General features: G+C 32.7%; 1 protein-coding gene across 1 annotated transcript in view; it reads left to right on the top strand.

The window, feature by feature from the left end:
• LOC136032675 (protein arginine N-methyltransferase 7-like) overlaps positions 1–14,567 on the top strand; it is an 89,772-nt gene extending 75,205 nt beyond the window's left edge. Inside the window, exons 7-8 of the mRNA XM_065712968.1 lie at positions 8,056–8,292; positions 14,167–14,567. Coding sequence (XP_065569040.1) covers positions 8,056–8,292; positions 14,167–14,559 — 630 coding nt within the window. The 3' untranslated portion in view covers positions 14,560–14,567. The remainder of the gene's footprint in view (positions 1–8,055; positions 8,293–14,166) is intronic.
• Positions 14,568–15,250: the final 683 nt, after the last annotated feature.

Here is a 15,250-nt window from a genome sequence, read left to right on the forward strand (position 1 = left end):
TGATTAGTGCTATGTACGAGAATAACACTGCTGCGGTTAAGGTAGGAAATGAGGTAAGCAGCCGGTTTTATTAAATCAGGAGTTAAGCAGGGTTGTGTTCTCTCCGCCTTTATATGGATCATTTGGTAGCACTTTGTCTTAAGGAGCTCAGGAAAGGCAATAGGAGACCACGGACTCAAATGGGGAGGAAAGACATTCCTGGACCCAGATTATGCTGATGATTTAAGCATCCTAAATGAAAGTCTGAGCAATTTCAATGAACTTTTAGACGTTTCGCGTGTTCAGGGTTCTAGAATAGGTTTGAAAATTAATGTTAAGAAGACTAAGTCAAGAGGCTAGGAATAAGTGACGATGAAAAGGTGACGTTGGGTAACGAAAAGATTGATCAGGTGGGCAGCTTCACTTACCTTAGTAGCAGGGGTGGCTTTTGGGGTAAGCGGTCGCGTAGAGCGCCGTGTGCAGGTGGTGCCTTGATCAGAGGGCGCCCTCTGTGGCAAAGGATGTCAGAGGTGCACTCTGTGTGGGAGGTAGAGACCGCCACCGGGGCCATGTGACTTAATCAAAGCAAAAATCAAAAGAAAATTGCAGAGCCTCCAAAACCGATTTATACCACCTAAAAAAATTAATAGATATTATATCCCAGACACAGAATTGATCTGTGACCACATTGCACTCAAGCGGAGGGGGGAAAGACTTATGTTGATACATTTTCTTGTAAAGCAGGCTTTTATTGTAATTTAACTGTAAGAAAAGTATTTAATCATACAAGATTTCTGTTAAACGTTTTTAATCTAAATACGAAATAATTACGTGAGCGCAAAGGTCACAGTGCAATTGTTTAGTTATGATTTATTTGGAAGTGGAAGGGAATGCGCTGTAGCAGTGTGACGTCACAAAATCCGCCTGGACGCAAACAAATCTCTAACCTATAATGTCGTTTAATACTTATCCTAAATGAGTTTGACGATTAATTTAGCTGATAAATATGCCTAATATTTTTACTTACGCGTTTAGACATCGATTCATGCACACATTGTGTAGATTATTTCCTTTCCGAACGAGATATACACAGTTTATAATGTGTCAAAAAATATGCCGATGTTGAATTTAGAAGTGACTTAAACAGTTTTTTGCGTTTGAATAGAAGCGTTTTAGTTTGAAGCGTTTTGTAAGGTTATTGGAAGGCAAATGGATTTTCATTTATTTATGTTGAGATCCAGGACCACATTCTAGAGCAGCTGTGGCATACAAAATATTATTCTATAATACCAGATTGAACTCCCGATGTCAGCCACACAGAGCAAATGACATTGGTGGTAAGATTCGTCAAAATCGCAGCGGCTGAGCATGTGTTCAATAGGAAACATTTTTTTGGCTTTGTTCCTCTTGCCAATTCTTCTGGTGAAGGCCTCACTGAAGTATTACTAAAAGAGTTGCAAACACGAGGCATTCATCTATGTAACATGAGAGGTCAGGGATATGGTAATGGTTCAGAGATGAAAGCAAAGCATGTTGGAGTTCAGAAGAGGATCTGTGATTTTAATCCTCGTGCCTTTCACGTACCATATGGAAACCAATCACTGAAACTTGTAATTAACGATGCTGCTTTATTTCAATGCTGCAGTAGACTGTTTCAGTACAATTCAAGAAATCTTCACTTTTTTACAAGTTCTACTAACAGATGGAATATTTTATTTAATAAAGTTTCAAATCTTACAGTGAAACCACTCTATAACAGAAGGGGGGAGGGTAGAACTGAGGTCTTGTTGCCTTTGAGGTACCACATTGAAGAAGTATATGATGTCTAATATGAAACTTCTCAAGACAAGAAACTCGATGCATTTGGTAGGAACTCCGTCTTGGGACTTGCTAAGAAATTAAAAAACATGAAGTTTCTGTGTTGTTTAGTAACATGGCACGAGATCTTGCACAAAACAAATTTGGTGAGTAAGTCGTTGTAAAAACTCTCGAATGTTTGCAAAGTTCGATGGATCTAATAAAAAGTGTGGAATTATTTCTAACCAAGATGAGATTTGATGAAGGATTAGGCAACGTAATCACCAATGCTATGGAACTTGCGGAAAAAAATTGATATTGTTCCTGAGTTTGAAAAAAAGACCACAGTCCGCCGAGGAAAATAAAACAACAATTTTATTATGAGAGGGAAAATGAAACTGTAATTTCTGGAGAACATTCAATTAAAGTCAATTTCTTCTTTGTCCTACTAGACATTATAATATCCTCACTAAAGGAGATATTTGAGCTAATGTAAAATAATAGTGGAAGTTTTAAATTTCTCTACGTGAATCGAAGCTTATAGAATTTCTCAGATAAAGAAGTATTGAATAAAGCCTGTAAACATCTTCAAATCGTTTTGAGTTAAGGAGCTTTTTCTGCATAGTGAACAGTCCGCCGAGGAAAATAAAACAACAATTTTTTTATGAGACGGAAAATGAAACTGTAAATTCTGGAGAACATTCAGTCAAGATCAATTTCTTCTTTGTCCTACTAGACACTATAATATCCTCACTAAAGGAGATATTTGAGCTAATGTAAAACCATAGTGAAGTTTTAAATTTCTCTACGTGAATCGAAGCTTACAGAATTTCGCAGATAAAGAAGAATTGAATAAAGCCTGTAAACATCGTGAACAGCGACGAGTTGGTTGAGGAGTTACAAATTTTCGCAGAAATGCTGCTCTCTAAGAGTCCGCAAGCTCAAACTATGTCGCATATAGCAAAACATGGTTATATGGACACATTCCAAACGTTGTTATTGCACTGAGAATTCTATTAAGTCTTCCTGTATCAGTTGCCAGTGGCGAAAGAAGTTTTTCCGTGTTTAAGTTAATCAAAACTTACTTAAGATCTACGTTGACTCAAGATCTACTGAGTGGGCTTGAATCCATGGCCGTTGAAAATGACGTGCTAAGTGAGTTCAATACGGACAGACTGTTCAATTAGTTTTCAAATATTAAGGCTAGAAAACTTTGTTTTTCATTATAAAAGTTGTATGTTGAATTGTTTTATAAGTAGTATATTCAACCGATGAATTGTGATCCACGTATTAACTCCCCATCTTAAATAACTCATTATGTTGTTTAATGACACATTCCATTTTTATATTTGAGTTAGAATTATACTACACAACAAAAGTTTATATATTTTTATTGATGCACTTTTTACTGGAAAACCCTGCAGACATTACTATACGGGCGTTATAGTAATTACTATAAGGGCGTTATAGTACTTCGGTCTACCAGGGAGAGGGGCCGAAGAATACTCCACTTACCCCAGAAAATCGTCTAGGGCCGACCTGCTTGGTAGTATTGTTAGTAAAGACGGTGGGAACAGTCAAGATGTGAAAAGTAGAATAGCCAAGGCTTGGGGTGTTTTTTCACGGTTAAAAAAGGTTTGGACGAATAGGAAGATAAATCTGCAAACCAAGATTAGAACATTGGAGGCTACAATGATGACAGTGGTCAAATATGGCTCTGAAGCGTAAGTTCTCAGAAAAGCGGATGAAGATTTGCTAGATATTTTTCAGAGAAATTGCCTGTGGATTGTCTGAATGTCCGGCTGACTGACCATATTTGAAATATGTGGCTATACGAAAAATGTGGATCAATCCTGCTTTCTAGGGCTATAATGTAAAAAAAATGTTGCGTGAATGAAGTAGGACAGATTGCCGAAGATTGTCCTTTTCGGCCAACCGTCTATGGCTAAACGGGACGTAGGTTGTCCTCGTCTGGGGTGGAAGGACCTCATAAAGAGATCTAAGGGAAATGGAAACTTCCTGGGAGAGTATAAAGAAGGAGGCTTTGAATATATTCAATTCAATTTATTTTCAAAACGGGCAGTGGACAAGCCAAATACTCCTTTAGTCGTCAAATCATAAATATACATACAATCAATAGTCAACGCTTATGAAAAAATCAAAATAATTCTAATCATCCACTTAAAATCAGTACACAGTAAGTGAGTAATCAAAATATAATAAAATATAACCAGCCTATGAAATAAAATATAACCTATTAAACATAGTTGTTTAATAAAATATAAACAACAAATAAAAGACCAGCACTTGAATGAGGCCTTAACCCTACTCATCCATACAATCACATAGGTCAAACAGCATTGCCATACACAATCAACCATAAAGAATAATACATGGACAGGCAGTCATGTCGTCAATAAGTATAAGTCGTCATTTACCAAACAATAGAAAAAATAATATAGACAAATAATTCAGAGGCAACACCCAACACAAGGGCTCATCAGGAGAATACACTGGCCTATACAGGGTTTCGCCACTTTAAATTCTCTACCTAGCACAGTGTTGTGGCTACCACAGAATATCCTTGGCATCCCCGTGTCAGGTATCACCCCCAAAATACTTGCCTATGAAAGAAAAAAAAAACAGCAAATGTAAAACAACCAAGTAAAACCAAAACAAGCTTATCCTGTTAATATATCCCTCTTTTTAGCAACAATAGGTAAACTAAATATTATGAATTTTACCAAATCACAAATATTAACACATTGCAAAAATCCTGAATGAACTAAACAATTAAAGAATTCATCTTTACCATGTGGCTAATTTTTAAAAAAATCCGCTCAATTAGAAACATAATTCAAATTAAATGGCGCTGCGACAACATTTCTCGAACCTCCAAAATTAGTTGAAAATTTCTTTAAGTATTTCTAGATAATTCTTTTGATATTTATTTAAAGGTGCGTTATAAAGAAAACTAAATTTTTTAAATTGCCAAGTTAATTTATTTGCAGAAAAACCTCTTGATATCAATTTTTGGCTTAAGATTTTACATCTATTTTTAAAATCAATATAATTACTACAAATCCTTGCATAACGAAGTAACTGTGAGAAAAACGCTGAATATGTGATATTTGAGTGTATATATACATATGTATATATATATATATATATATATATATATATATATATATATATATATATATATATATATATATATATATATATATATATATATATATATATATATATGTTACCATTGAGGTAACAAGACACATCACGCAACAGTAAAGTGTGGATTTTTCATAATCTTTGAAAGGTTGAAGAACCCCCTCGAAAAATGGTACAATATTGACAAAAATTGAACTACAAAATTTGATTTTTCAGTGAACCCTGTTGCAGATGTTTTCAGATTCAGTATAAAAAAAGAAATTTGACCATTTACTTTTCCCCTTTTTCCTATGTATTGAACTAGAGTTCATGTAATACAGGTAGACGCTCTTTCGAGTAGAAATTACAAGAGGCCCAATAAAGTAATTAAATAAAAAAACACGTTTTTTTAAGTGCAAGTAAGAGGTGACATTAAAACTTAAAACGAACAGAAATTATTCCGTATATGAAAGAGTTTTTCCCCTCCTCAACGCCCCACTCTTCACGCTAAAGTTTGACTCTTTCTCATACCTCTACTTTTTAAAACAATAAAATATTTTTCTCGTTTTTTCTATGTATTGAAATAGAGTCCATATAATAGAGGTAGACGCTCTTTCGAATAGAAATTACAAGCGGCCCAATAAAGTAACAACAAATACTACGCCTTATCAAACTGTCGATTTTCGGTTTTCTGGGCTATGAAACAAAAAATTTCGGCCGAATGGAACTAAAATAAAAGATTCTGATACTCGTAAATTCTCTGAGCCGTGCTGCTGGACGGTGACAGGTTTATTTCAAAAGACACATGCAATTCATTTCGAATAGACGGTGATAATAGAGAAACTTCTATCAAACATAGATCACCAATTTAGTGTACTATGCCGTATAACACAGTTATGTAGTATATAACACAGTTGTACAGTATCCTTGGTCGAAGGATTAAGTGGATATTTTTATGTTGAGGGAAATACTTGAAACAAACATGGTTTTAGGCCCAAATTTTCAAGCTGTCAAGGAGGGTCCCTTCAGATTATATGGGAGGAAGATTTAATTTTGGATCTCCCTTCATCTGAAGGAAAATAGTTGGACTACTAGACTAATATTGCAATAGCTTATCCAATCTGATGAAAGCTTCCCTGTGTTGGATGAAATGGTAGTTTTTGAGAGGAGTATTAAAAATGTGCGATGAAAATTAAATTTGTAACAGGAGGGGGGGGGGGGTAAATTGGCAGTTTTCTTCGTTTAAAAAAATTATGTTCTATCGAATGAGTTAAATATACCTTAATAGGTCATTGTTTCCTTATGATATCTAATTGTCTTTGTTGCATATTGCAACCGACGTAAAAGATAAGCATGTTCGTTTGATTGGGGTCAACTTTGTTTATACCAATCCTCTAGTAGCTCGGCGCTATGTCTAGATCCTAAACTTGCTTCCTGTACGATTTAGTGCGTTAGTATTAAAGATTAAGCTTTTGGATTAAGTGCCTTAAATATAAAGATTAAGTGGGCTAACTTTAAGCACAAACATTAAGTGATTATCTAAAAAGATTAAACGCGTTAAGTATAAAAGATTAGAATCCTTGAGAACAGTGACCCACACTGTTAACTCCTTAAACTCAAAATCTTTGGTACTATGTCTCCGACGCAGGAGCGAAAAGACGTTATGACTCATCCAGGTAAAATAAAGGTAAAGGATACGGCATTAGACTTTACAGTCCGTACCGGCGGTGCTGATCTCCGTTTCTTGGCCCTTCAGCCAGGAAGTGCAATGGGGTGTTGGGGGCCAGCCATTCTGTGCTTTCGCACACCCTTCCTGTTTACCATCCCCAGATTTCTCCAGGTACCCATTTAGAGCTGGGTCGACTCTGGCTATGTTTACAGAGTCACGCCACTGACCCCCGTCCCGAACTGAAGAATTGGGTACACTGGGATTCGAACCCGCGTCCTCTCAGACAAGGGATCCCGAATCAAGCGCACCAACCCACTCGGCCAGGACTGCCAGGATAACTCATCCTGGTAGACATTCAGTTGAGGAAAGCCCCCAATTGTTTACTAAAGTCTTAAATTGTTTACTAAGGCTTATAAGGATTTTACACCTTAGGAAGCTTATACATCAATCACCAAGAGGAGATTTCGCTTCGTCTTCATCAATGTATAGGCTGGTTACAAAATACTACGCTCTCCTCTTTTTTGTCACTCTTTTATTGGTATAAAAGACGATTAGAAAATATGAAGCCTTTCTATCCTTTCAAGCTAATAGCCGCTTCGAATCTGCAACTACGTTTTGGTCAAACAGTTAAGGTAAATAAGAAAAAAAGAGCGATGTTTTACCTTTGCACTATTCGCCTTATTGGTGTTATTGCCCAAAGAAGAAGATATTGATCTTTCCTAGCTTTTGAATTGACTAAATTAAACTAAATTTTGTAAACTATTTTTCTAAAAATAAATATGATATTTTTTCTTGCAGAAAAAAAGACCTTTTCAAACCATAATTTCTGGAATATTTGTTTTGTAGCATAACCCTTTCCCCTCTAAATAAATTCCTAGTGTAAATTCGTTATCAGAAATTTGATTTGTCTTTTACAGATTGATTTTGTCATTGCTAACCTTAATTTTGAATTCTAAGATGGAGTCGTTTTTAGCTTTTGAGCTGACTCAATTAAACTGAGTTTTCTAAATTATTCTTACCAAAAAAAAGAGACGAAGTTTTTTTGGCTGAAAAAGACCTTTCCAAACCTTAATCTCTGGCGATTTTTTCTATAGGTCTATCCCCCCCCCCCAAAAAAAAAAAAAATAAAAATCTTGTGATGCCTTTGAAAAATAAAAAATTAATGCCCTTTACAGGTTACTCTTATCATTGTTAGCCCAATGAAGATATATTTTTTAACTCCTTAATTGATGAAATTCCACTAAATTTTCTGAACTAATCTTGCTTAAAAAAAACTGACAGAAAAAAGACCATTTTACAAGCCCTTTAAAAAATCCCCTTGCATTATCTCGAGAGATTTTTTTAACTACTCCACCCCCCTAAATTAATGAATAAATAAATTAATTTATTTATTTAATAAATTAATTAATTAATGAATAAATTAATGAATGCTGCTACTTATAAGCTCGATTTTTCTTTTATAGATTAATTTTGTCATTGCTGAGCCTTTTTTTGAAGATTCAGTTTTACCATGGGACCATCTCTATTTTTGGATGGAAATAAAGAAGATAAAATCTTTCTTAGACCCTGGGATGAAGGTACTACCCAGCCGCGTCAAAATAAAAGGTCTAGGTGTTCGTTTTCATGACTTGCATAAAATTCAAACACCTATTGTAGAAACCTGCGGATTTTCCATGAAACAGTTCGATGATCTCATTCAGGTAAATTTGTTCAGTTTATCTTATGCCTCTCAAAGTTTCAGCTTTGTTTATGGTGTATCTTACTTTCGAAAATCACGTAGTATGTAAGGATTTTTACCTTTGTAAAGATCGAAAGAAAAATGATTATTTAAAAGGAATAATCATTAAAAGGATTTAATTAAAAGGAAAATTGAATAATGATTGATTAAAATTAAAGTGATTTAATTAAAAGGAAAAAACTGAGTTTTACTGTTTCCTGGTATAGTTGTTAAGAAAAGGAACTGGAGCTGAAAATAAAAAAAATCTTTTTTCCTTTATTTATATCTTTAACGAAATTATTATTATTTATTAAAGAAATCATGATTTATTTAAAAAATCAGCACCTAAGCTGCAGTAAATATACTATCAGGGGTACGTAAGGATTTGTTTATGAAAGTGGAGATGAGAAATCAATTCACTTTAAGTAAAATTCACTGGCAAAGTTTTTATTTATTGTATTTGAAGCTGTATTTACCTTACCTTTATTTATAATTTCTTTTTGTCATTTATTTTAAAAAAAAGCGCTGTTACTTTTTAAAGTATGGGTGATTTTAAGCTTTTAAAGTATTATAAGTTTTAAAGTATTCTGAACAAATGTATTTATGTGAAGTATTTATTTTAAGCTTTTATATTATTAAAGTATTGTTTTTTTAAGCTTTGAAGTGTGAATGAATTATTGTTATTTATTTGTAAGTGAAGTTATTCATTTGAAGCTTTAGCGATATATAAAAAAAAAAAAAACGAAGCATAAATACAATATGGGTTTTGAAATAGAGCAGAACTTGCAAAAGAAGCATAAAAAAACCTGTGAATTTTTGACGAAGATTTTGATGATACCATTCAGGTGAATTTAGCAATTCACTTTTAAGTATTTCATTACACGACCAAGCTTTAACAATGGTTTTATTTCACTCATAAAAAAGTATTGTTATTTAGTGTTGTTTTTTTTTTACGTAAAGTATTGTTAGTTTTAAACTATTACAAGCCAGTCTATTTTATGTAAAGTAGTATACCTACTGTGTAAAGTAGGTATTTATAAAAGGTATTTAGTTTTTTGGTATGATTTTTATTTCCAGAATTTACTTTTTGTATAGGAAGGATTAGCAAATTAACTATTGAGTAAGCAGTATTGTCATTAATTAAATGTTAACATAGTGAGTACTATCGCAAAATTGTTAAAAGTATTTCCCTATATGGTATTATTATTATTATTATTATTATATAGTATTATTTTTATAGCATTATTATTATTATAGTAGTATTATTATATAATATATATTATATAGTATTATAGTATTATTATTTCTTTTGTAGTTTTAAATATTTAAAGTTTTTCAAGTATTCAATTTTTCAGATTTCGACATTATTTAAAACACTTACTTAAAAAAAAAAACATTTAAATTAATCACAATCGTCCCGTTTCAAGTGAATCCATTTGCCCCGAACCGTTTGTTGGATATTACTTTCTCCGGAAACCGGACGACCCGGACCAAATTTTTTCAGTAGAAATTGTTTAAGGGAATTTATTCCGAGCAAGTGGATCTGTAAATGTTAAGACGATGAGTATGTAAATAGATCGTTCCTGTTTAGCGGACATGAATTTAATACTTTTGTAGCCAAGAATGGCTACAAGAATGGCCGACGCTTAATGCCAAGCAACCTGATAGTTTTTCGTCCGGTAGTATGGTATGACCACTGTTGATTGAAAGTACATTACATCCAAAGGTTAATTGTCTTAGGGTGTAAAGGAATAACAGAATATTTTTATTTGGATCGTCACCACTGACTAGGGAAAAACACCTTAAGGCGCTAATGCTCTGTCGATGGTGGCAGCCTACCCAGCACTTTTTGGTTTCAATTCTAGTCTGGATAAAGCTAAAACTAACCGAACCAAAATTGTTCAATGACAGATAGACAGAATTTCTCTTAACTTCTTGAACAAAACTTATACCTTTCATATAAATTTTATATAACGAAAGTAAAACAGTTCAAAATAGGGATGAAACCTTTTAATTGACAGTGAACAGATATACAATTTTTTAACTGGATATTTCGAACACATATACAGTGTTCGTCATCAGCAGTAAAGCAACATCAGCAGTTTTACTGCTGATGATGAACACTGTATATGTGTTCAAATTATCCAGTTAAAAATTTAACTGGTTAAATTTATACAATTTATACAATTTATACAGTTAAAAATTTATACAAATTATAGAGAGTTTGCTATTATAAAGGGTTTTAATATATTTATATAATAATAAATTATATATTATATTTTTATACAAATTTTATAAATTGTAAAAATTTTAATAAAGGGTTTCAAATTACCAAACAATTAAATTGGTTTTCAAAATACTTTTAGGACAAAGCTACCAAAGTATTTGCAATAAAACTTTAACTCAACTTAAAGTCAATATAATAATAATAATAATGTATTTATCACCCACTTTACAAAAACTGAGGTTAAGTGGAGTAAAATACAAAAGAAAAACAGCAAAAGTAATACAAGAAACAAATTTAATCACATACAGAATAAAAGACGGATAAGGCGATGAAAACATCCTAGCCTATAAATCGCTTCAATAGCTAGATTGGCAGATAATTTTTCGAAAGCACCAGTAATATCTGTCGCACAATACTTTTTAACCAGTTTTGTATTCCGGTAAGAACGAGGTAGATATAAAAGAAATTTGCAGTACTGGTAATAATTATATGGGAAGGGAGTAAGTGGGGTTCAAGTCCCTTTTCAACATTATCTAGCTTATTTTCTTTTCAACTCATTATTGTAACCTGCCTAGTTTTGAAGGAACTCTATGGAGGCATTCAAGGATGAGATAAGGATGTAAGTCATAATCAAGAAAATTAAATTAGTATAAAATTAAATTAGTTTATTTTTATTATAAAAATAAAATTAGTAGTTGCTTCATCTTTTTGGCTTCATTTATTTGTTCATCTAAAAAAAAAAAAAAATTGTGCATTGGTCGGGTTGTTTTATTCGGAGTATCCATAAACACTGGAAGCGTAAGATGTTTGTATCTTTATGATATCTAATTAAAATTAAGTTTTATTTTAACTTTTTATTTTTAAATAACACCTATTTGATATCACACCCCATTTTTTAAAACATGAATTGCATTAGTTATATTAAAATTACCTAATCAATTAAATACCATCATATTTTATTCAAACAATATCTGATGCATGTTTTCCATTTTTTTGAAACACAATAATAATTTGTTTCAGAAATCGTCAAGGATTTGACGGAATGAATCTGTATATCCATCGATTTTTGTACATTCACTCGTTGTTCGTTGAGTCAAGTTTATTCAATCTGTGATTTTTTTTTAGTACACTTGAATACCCCATCCCCCAACCCTCACTACTACCCACTTTCGCGAATTCCTTCCTTTCCTACACATCATAAATCTTCAAATTTATCCCCCGAACCGCTCTTGAAAAATTGCAGATAGTTTAATAGTAAAAATTTTTTCGGCGGATCAGAGACAGAGAATGTGTTCGGACACCTCGTATATTTAATTTACACTTTTTTTCGTTTATATTTTTCAATAGAAATGTTGGTTCTATTCAGGAGTTTATCCCTAGCCCTATGAGCTATATGCTCGTATAGTTAGTCTATTGGGGCAACTATCAGTTACTGGACAAATCACTTTTAATTAGATGCCAGAGGCACGTAGCCTCTGGGATACAATTTTCTAGGATACAACGTCTAAACATAGAAAAAAGTGTGTATGCTATCCACTCAGAGACAAAAATCACAGCTCCAATAAATCTTTTTAGAATTTCCGATTCGCAAGTGTCTTTAACGGCTTTCAGGGAAAGTAGAAAGGAATGAATTGCATCCATAACAATTAATATTTAATATTATAATATCGAACGAAACTTTTTCAAAGAGATTGATCCTGTGAAAAATGAAGAACCTGCTTGGTTTGGTTAGATAAAAAAAAAAAAAAAAAAAAAAAAAAAATGGAAGGTAGAAAGTCTATAACATAGGACCAAGAAAAAAAAACTATGGTAAAAAAACTGGAAAAAAAAACCTGAAAATGTACAAATATGATTTATCTCATGTGATTATATATGAATATTATTGCCAAGTGGAATCAAACGTTAATGACCGGTTATATCGACTGGCTAACAAAGAGATTGGCACACATAATTCTTGAATAAAATCTATTAGAGGCATAGCCCCCAGAAAAAAAAATGAAGTTAATTTTCGAAAGCAAAGAGGTGGTTTTGATTGTCAACTAGATATCAATGTTTGTTTTAGTCATATTAATGCGTAGAAATGGGTTTAATTAAGACAAGCACAAAATTCATTTTAAAAGATATTTTGGTCATCCACCAAGTGTTATCTATCAAGTGATGTACACTGTCTTGAATATTATCAATTAGCATGCAGTATATTATTATATTAATTTATTAGTTTAATCTTATGCCTAAGGTTTCTACCACCCACAGAAAAGAAAAGGAAAGAAACCAAGTCTAATTATTTGAATTTTCGAAAAATTAGCTTTTTACAAATTGAAACTTTTTTATTTGAAATATTTGTTTTCTTTTATGATGGTATTTCATTCTCAAAATTAAGGATCAAAATAAGGATATGACGAAAAGGTCTTTCTTTAGTTTTTTTGCTAGTTGATATATGTGAAAAACAGCCCAAGGATGAGATAAGGATGAAGGAAATTAAAAAAAAAATAAAACAATTTTAATTTGAATCTTGAATTGGGTTGAAATACTTGGAAAATATGAAGATGTTTTTATTTAATAAAGCTTCTTAAGACAGTAATCATATAAAAAAAAAGAATAAACTACTTATTTTTGGGTAAGTTTCGCCGAGACTTTTGATTTTGTATTCTCATGCTACTGTCTTCAACACAAAAGTACTAGCAGGAAGCAGTAAATAAGGGATAAGGCTGAATAGCCCAAGGATGAGAGTGCCTGACATTTTTTTGTGTATTTGGTAATATCCCACTTTTTCACAGCCTTAGATAGCGGAAGGAACATATTTCATTGGATGTGGAAGGGAACATAATTTATTAGATATGGAAGGGAACATATTTCATTAGATGTGGAAGGGAACATATTTCATTAATGGTAGAGGGGTTTTCAAAGAAACCTCGGGAAACAAAATTATTATGGATGCAATTTGTTCTCAGATTAGGTTAGATACCAGTAGATTTTTTTTTTTTATTGGAATTTTGAATTGGGTTGAGATACTTGGAAAATATAAAGATGTTTTTATTTAATAAAGCTTCTTAAGACAGTAATCATATATAAAAAAAAAAGAATAAACTACTTATTTTTGGGTAAGTTTCGCCGAGACTTTTGATTTTGTATTCTCATGCTGTCTTCATCTCAAAAGTACTAGTCAAATCTAAAGCAGGAAGCAGTATGTGCTTCCTGCTATATGTTTATATTAAACAAATAAAGCAAGAATATGTATCTATTTAGTTTATAAGAACTCATAATTTATAAAACAGACTTATAATGTAAAAGAATATTAATTCATAAGAATGGGTATTATTGAATAGACTATTAAATTTTCTTTCTTCTTTTTAGTTAAATATAAATTTTTGGGGACTCTGGCCTGGGGTGTGCTTTTTACTAGAATGCCCCTAGGGGGGCAACCATGATAAGAAATGTAGGTAGTTTTACTGATTAGTGGTACTTTGGGGTTCTTCACTTAGTTTCTGACCTTTTCTGTTGCTTACTGGTATATTTTCTGTCAAATTGAGGGGCTAAAATTTGTCACGTTAAAGGATCTCTGGCCATTACTGAAACTTCGCCTATAACCATTTCCCAAAAATTAAATATTTTTTTACTGTTTTATTGCAGGAAGCCATTGACTCAATTGATGAAACTATAGAGCCTCACCCATTGTGGGAATACCCCTGTACTGCCCTGACAGATATAGTAAACATTTTGGAATTGAGCTTCGCCTTAGACGATAAGAGTAGTCACTCGAATTTAACCGATGTGGAAGTAACAGCCACAGATGAAATCAATGGCGTTGTGATTTGGTGTGAATGGTTTTTAGATGATGATATTGTTATCTCGACTGGTCCTAGGAGTCCAACCAATAAGGGTGAAGTGATTCATTGGGATCTACACTCAAAACAAGGGTGCCATTTTTTGCGAAATATAAACAACATTAACAGTTGGTCAAGGTTACAGTTTTTAGCTATGGAAAATGATTGCGAAATTTCTATCGAAATAAATCGAATTTAGTAACCGTATATTGCTTTATACGTCGCCTAGCAAGATATAAATCGTCTTATTTGAGAAATGTAACCAGGCATCAATGGACCTGTAAGAGATCCTTGTATTTTTCAACCCATTTTGTACAATTATTTATGAGACCAAGAGTTATACGTCAGAAGTCCTCTACTGGCAGAAATAAGGCGTTTCACTGAACATATATTATAATAAACATATTGAATATTTTGAATATGTCAGAAAAACTTATTTGTGAACTAAAATGAATTCAATTCTTTTAAACACGGTTAGACGTATATATTATGAATCAGAGAGAAAGGGCTTTCACATGAGCTACTATTCAATCAGATGTGGTTTAGTCCCAAAAAATAGCTTCTGATCCCTTACAGTCTCCTCGGCTCTGAGCAAATTGTGTTTGTGCTCCGACTTGTGGCAAGTGACAGCTCATTTGAGACGTCCCATCTGTCTGATGACACCACTCCACGTTTTCACATGAATAGGGTAAGGTAACACATGAATTAAGGTAAACACTTAATTGTGAAAAAAAAGAGAGCGAAAATTATATTTAAATCCTACAGACGTAAATATTATGAATCAGAGAAAAAAGGGCTTTCAAATGAGCTACTAGTCAAGCAGATATGGTTTAGTCCCAAAAAAAATATTTTCGGAGGTATGAGTGTTAAAGTATTTTTAATATTTCTTT

The sequence above is a fragment of the Artemia franciscana genome, chromosome 11, assembly GCF_032884065.1.
Source record: "Artemia franciscana chromosome 11, ASM3288406v1, whole genome shotgun sequence".
NCBI lineage: Eukaryota > Metazoa > Arthropoda > Branchiopoda > Anostraca > Artemiidae > Artemia > Artemia franciscana.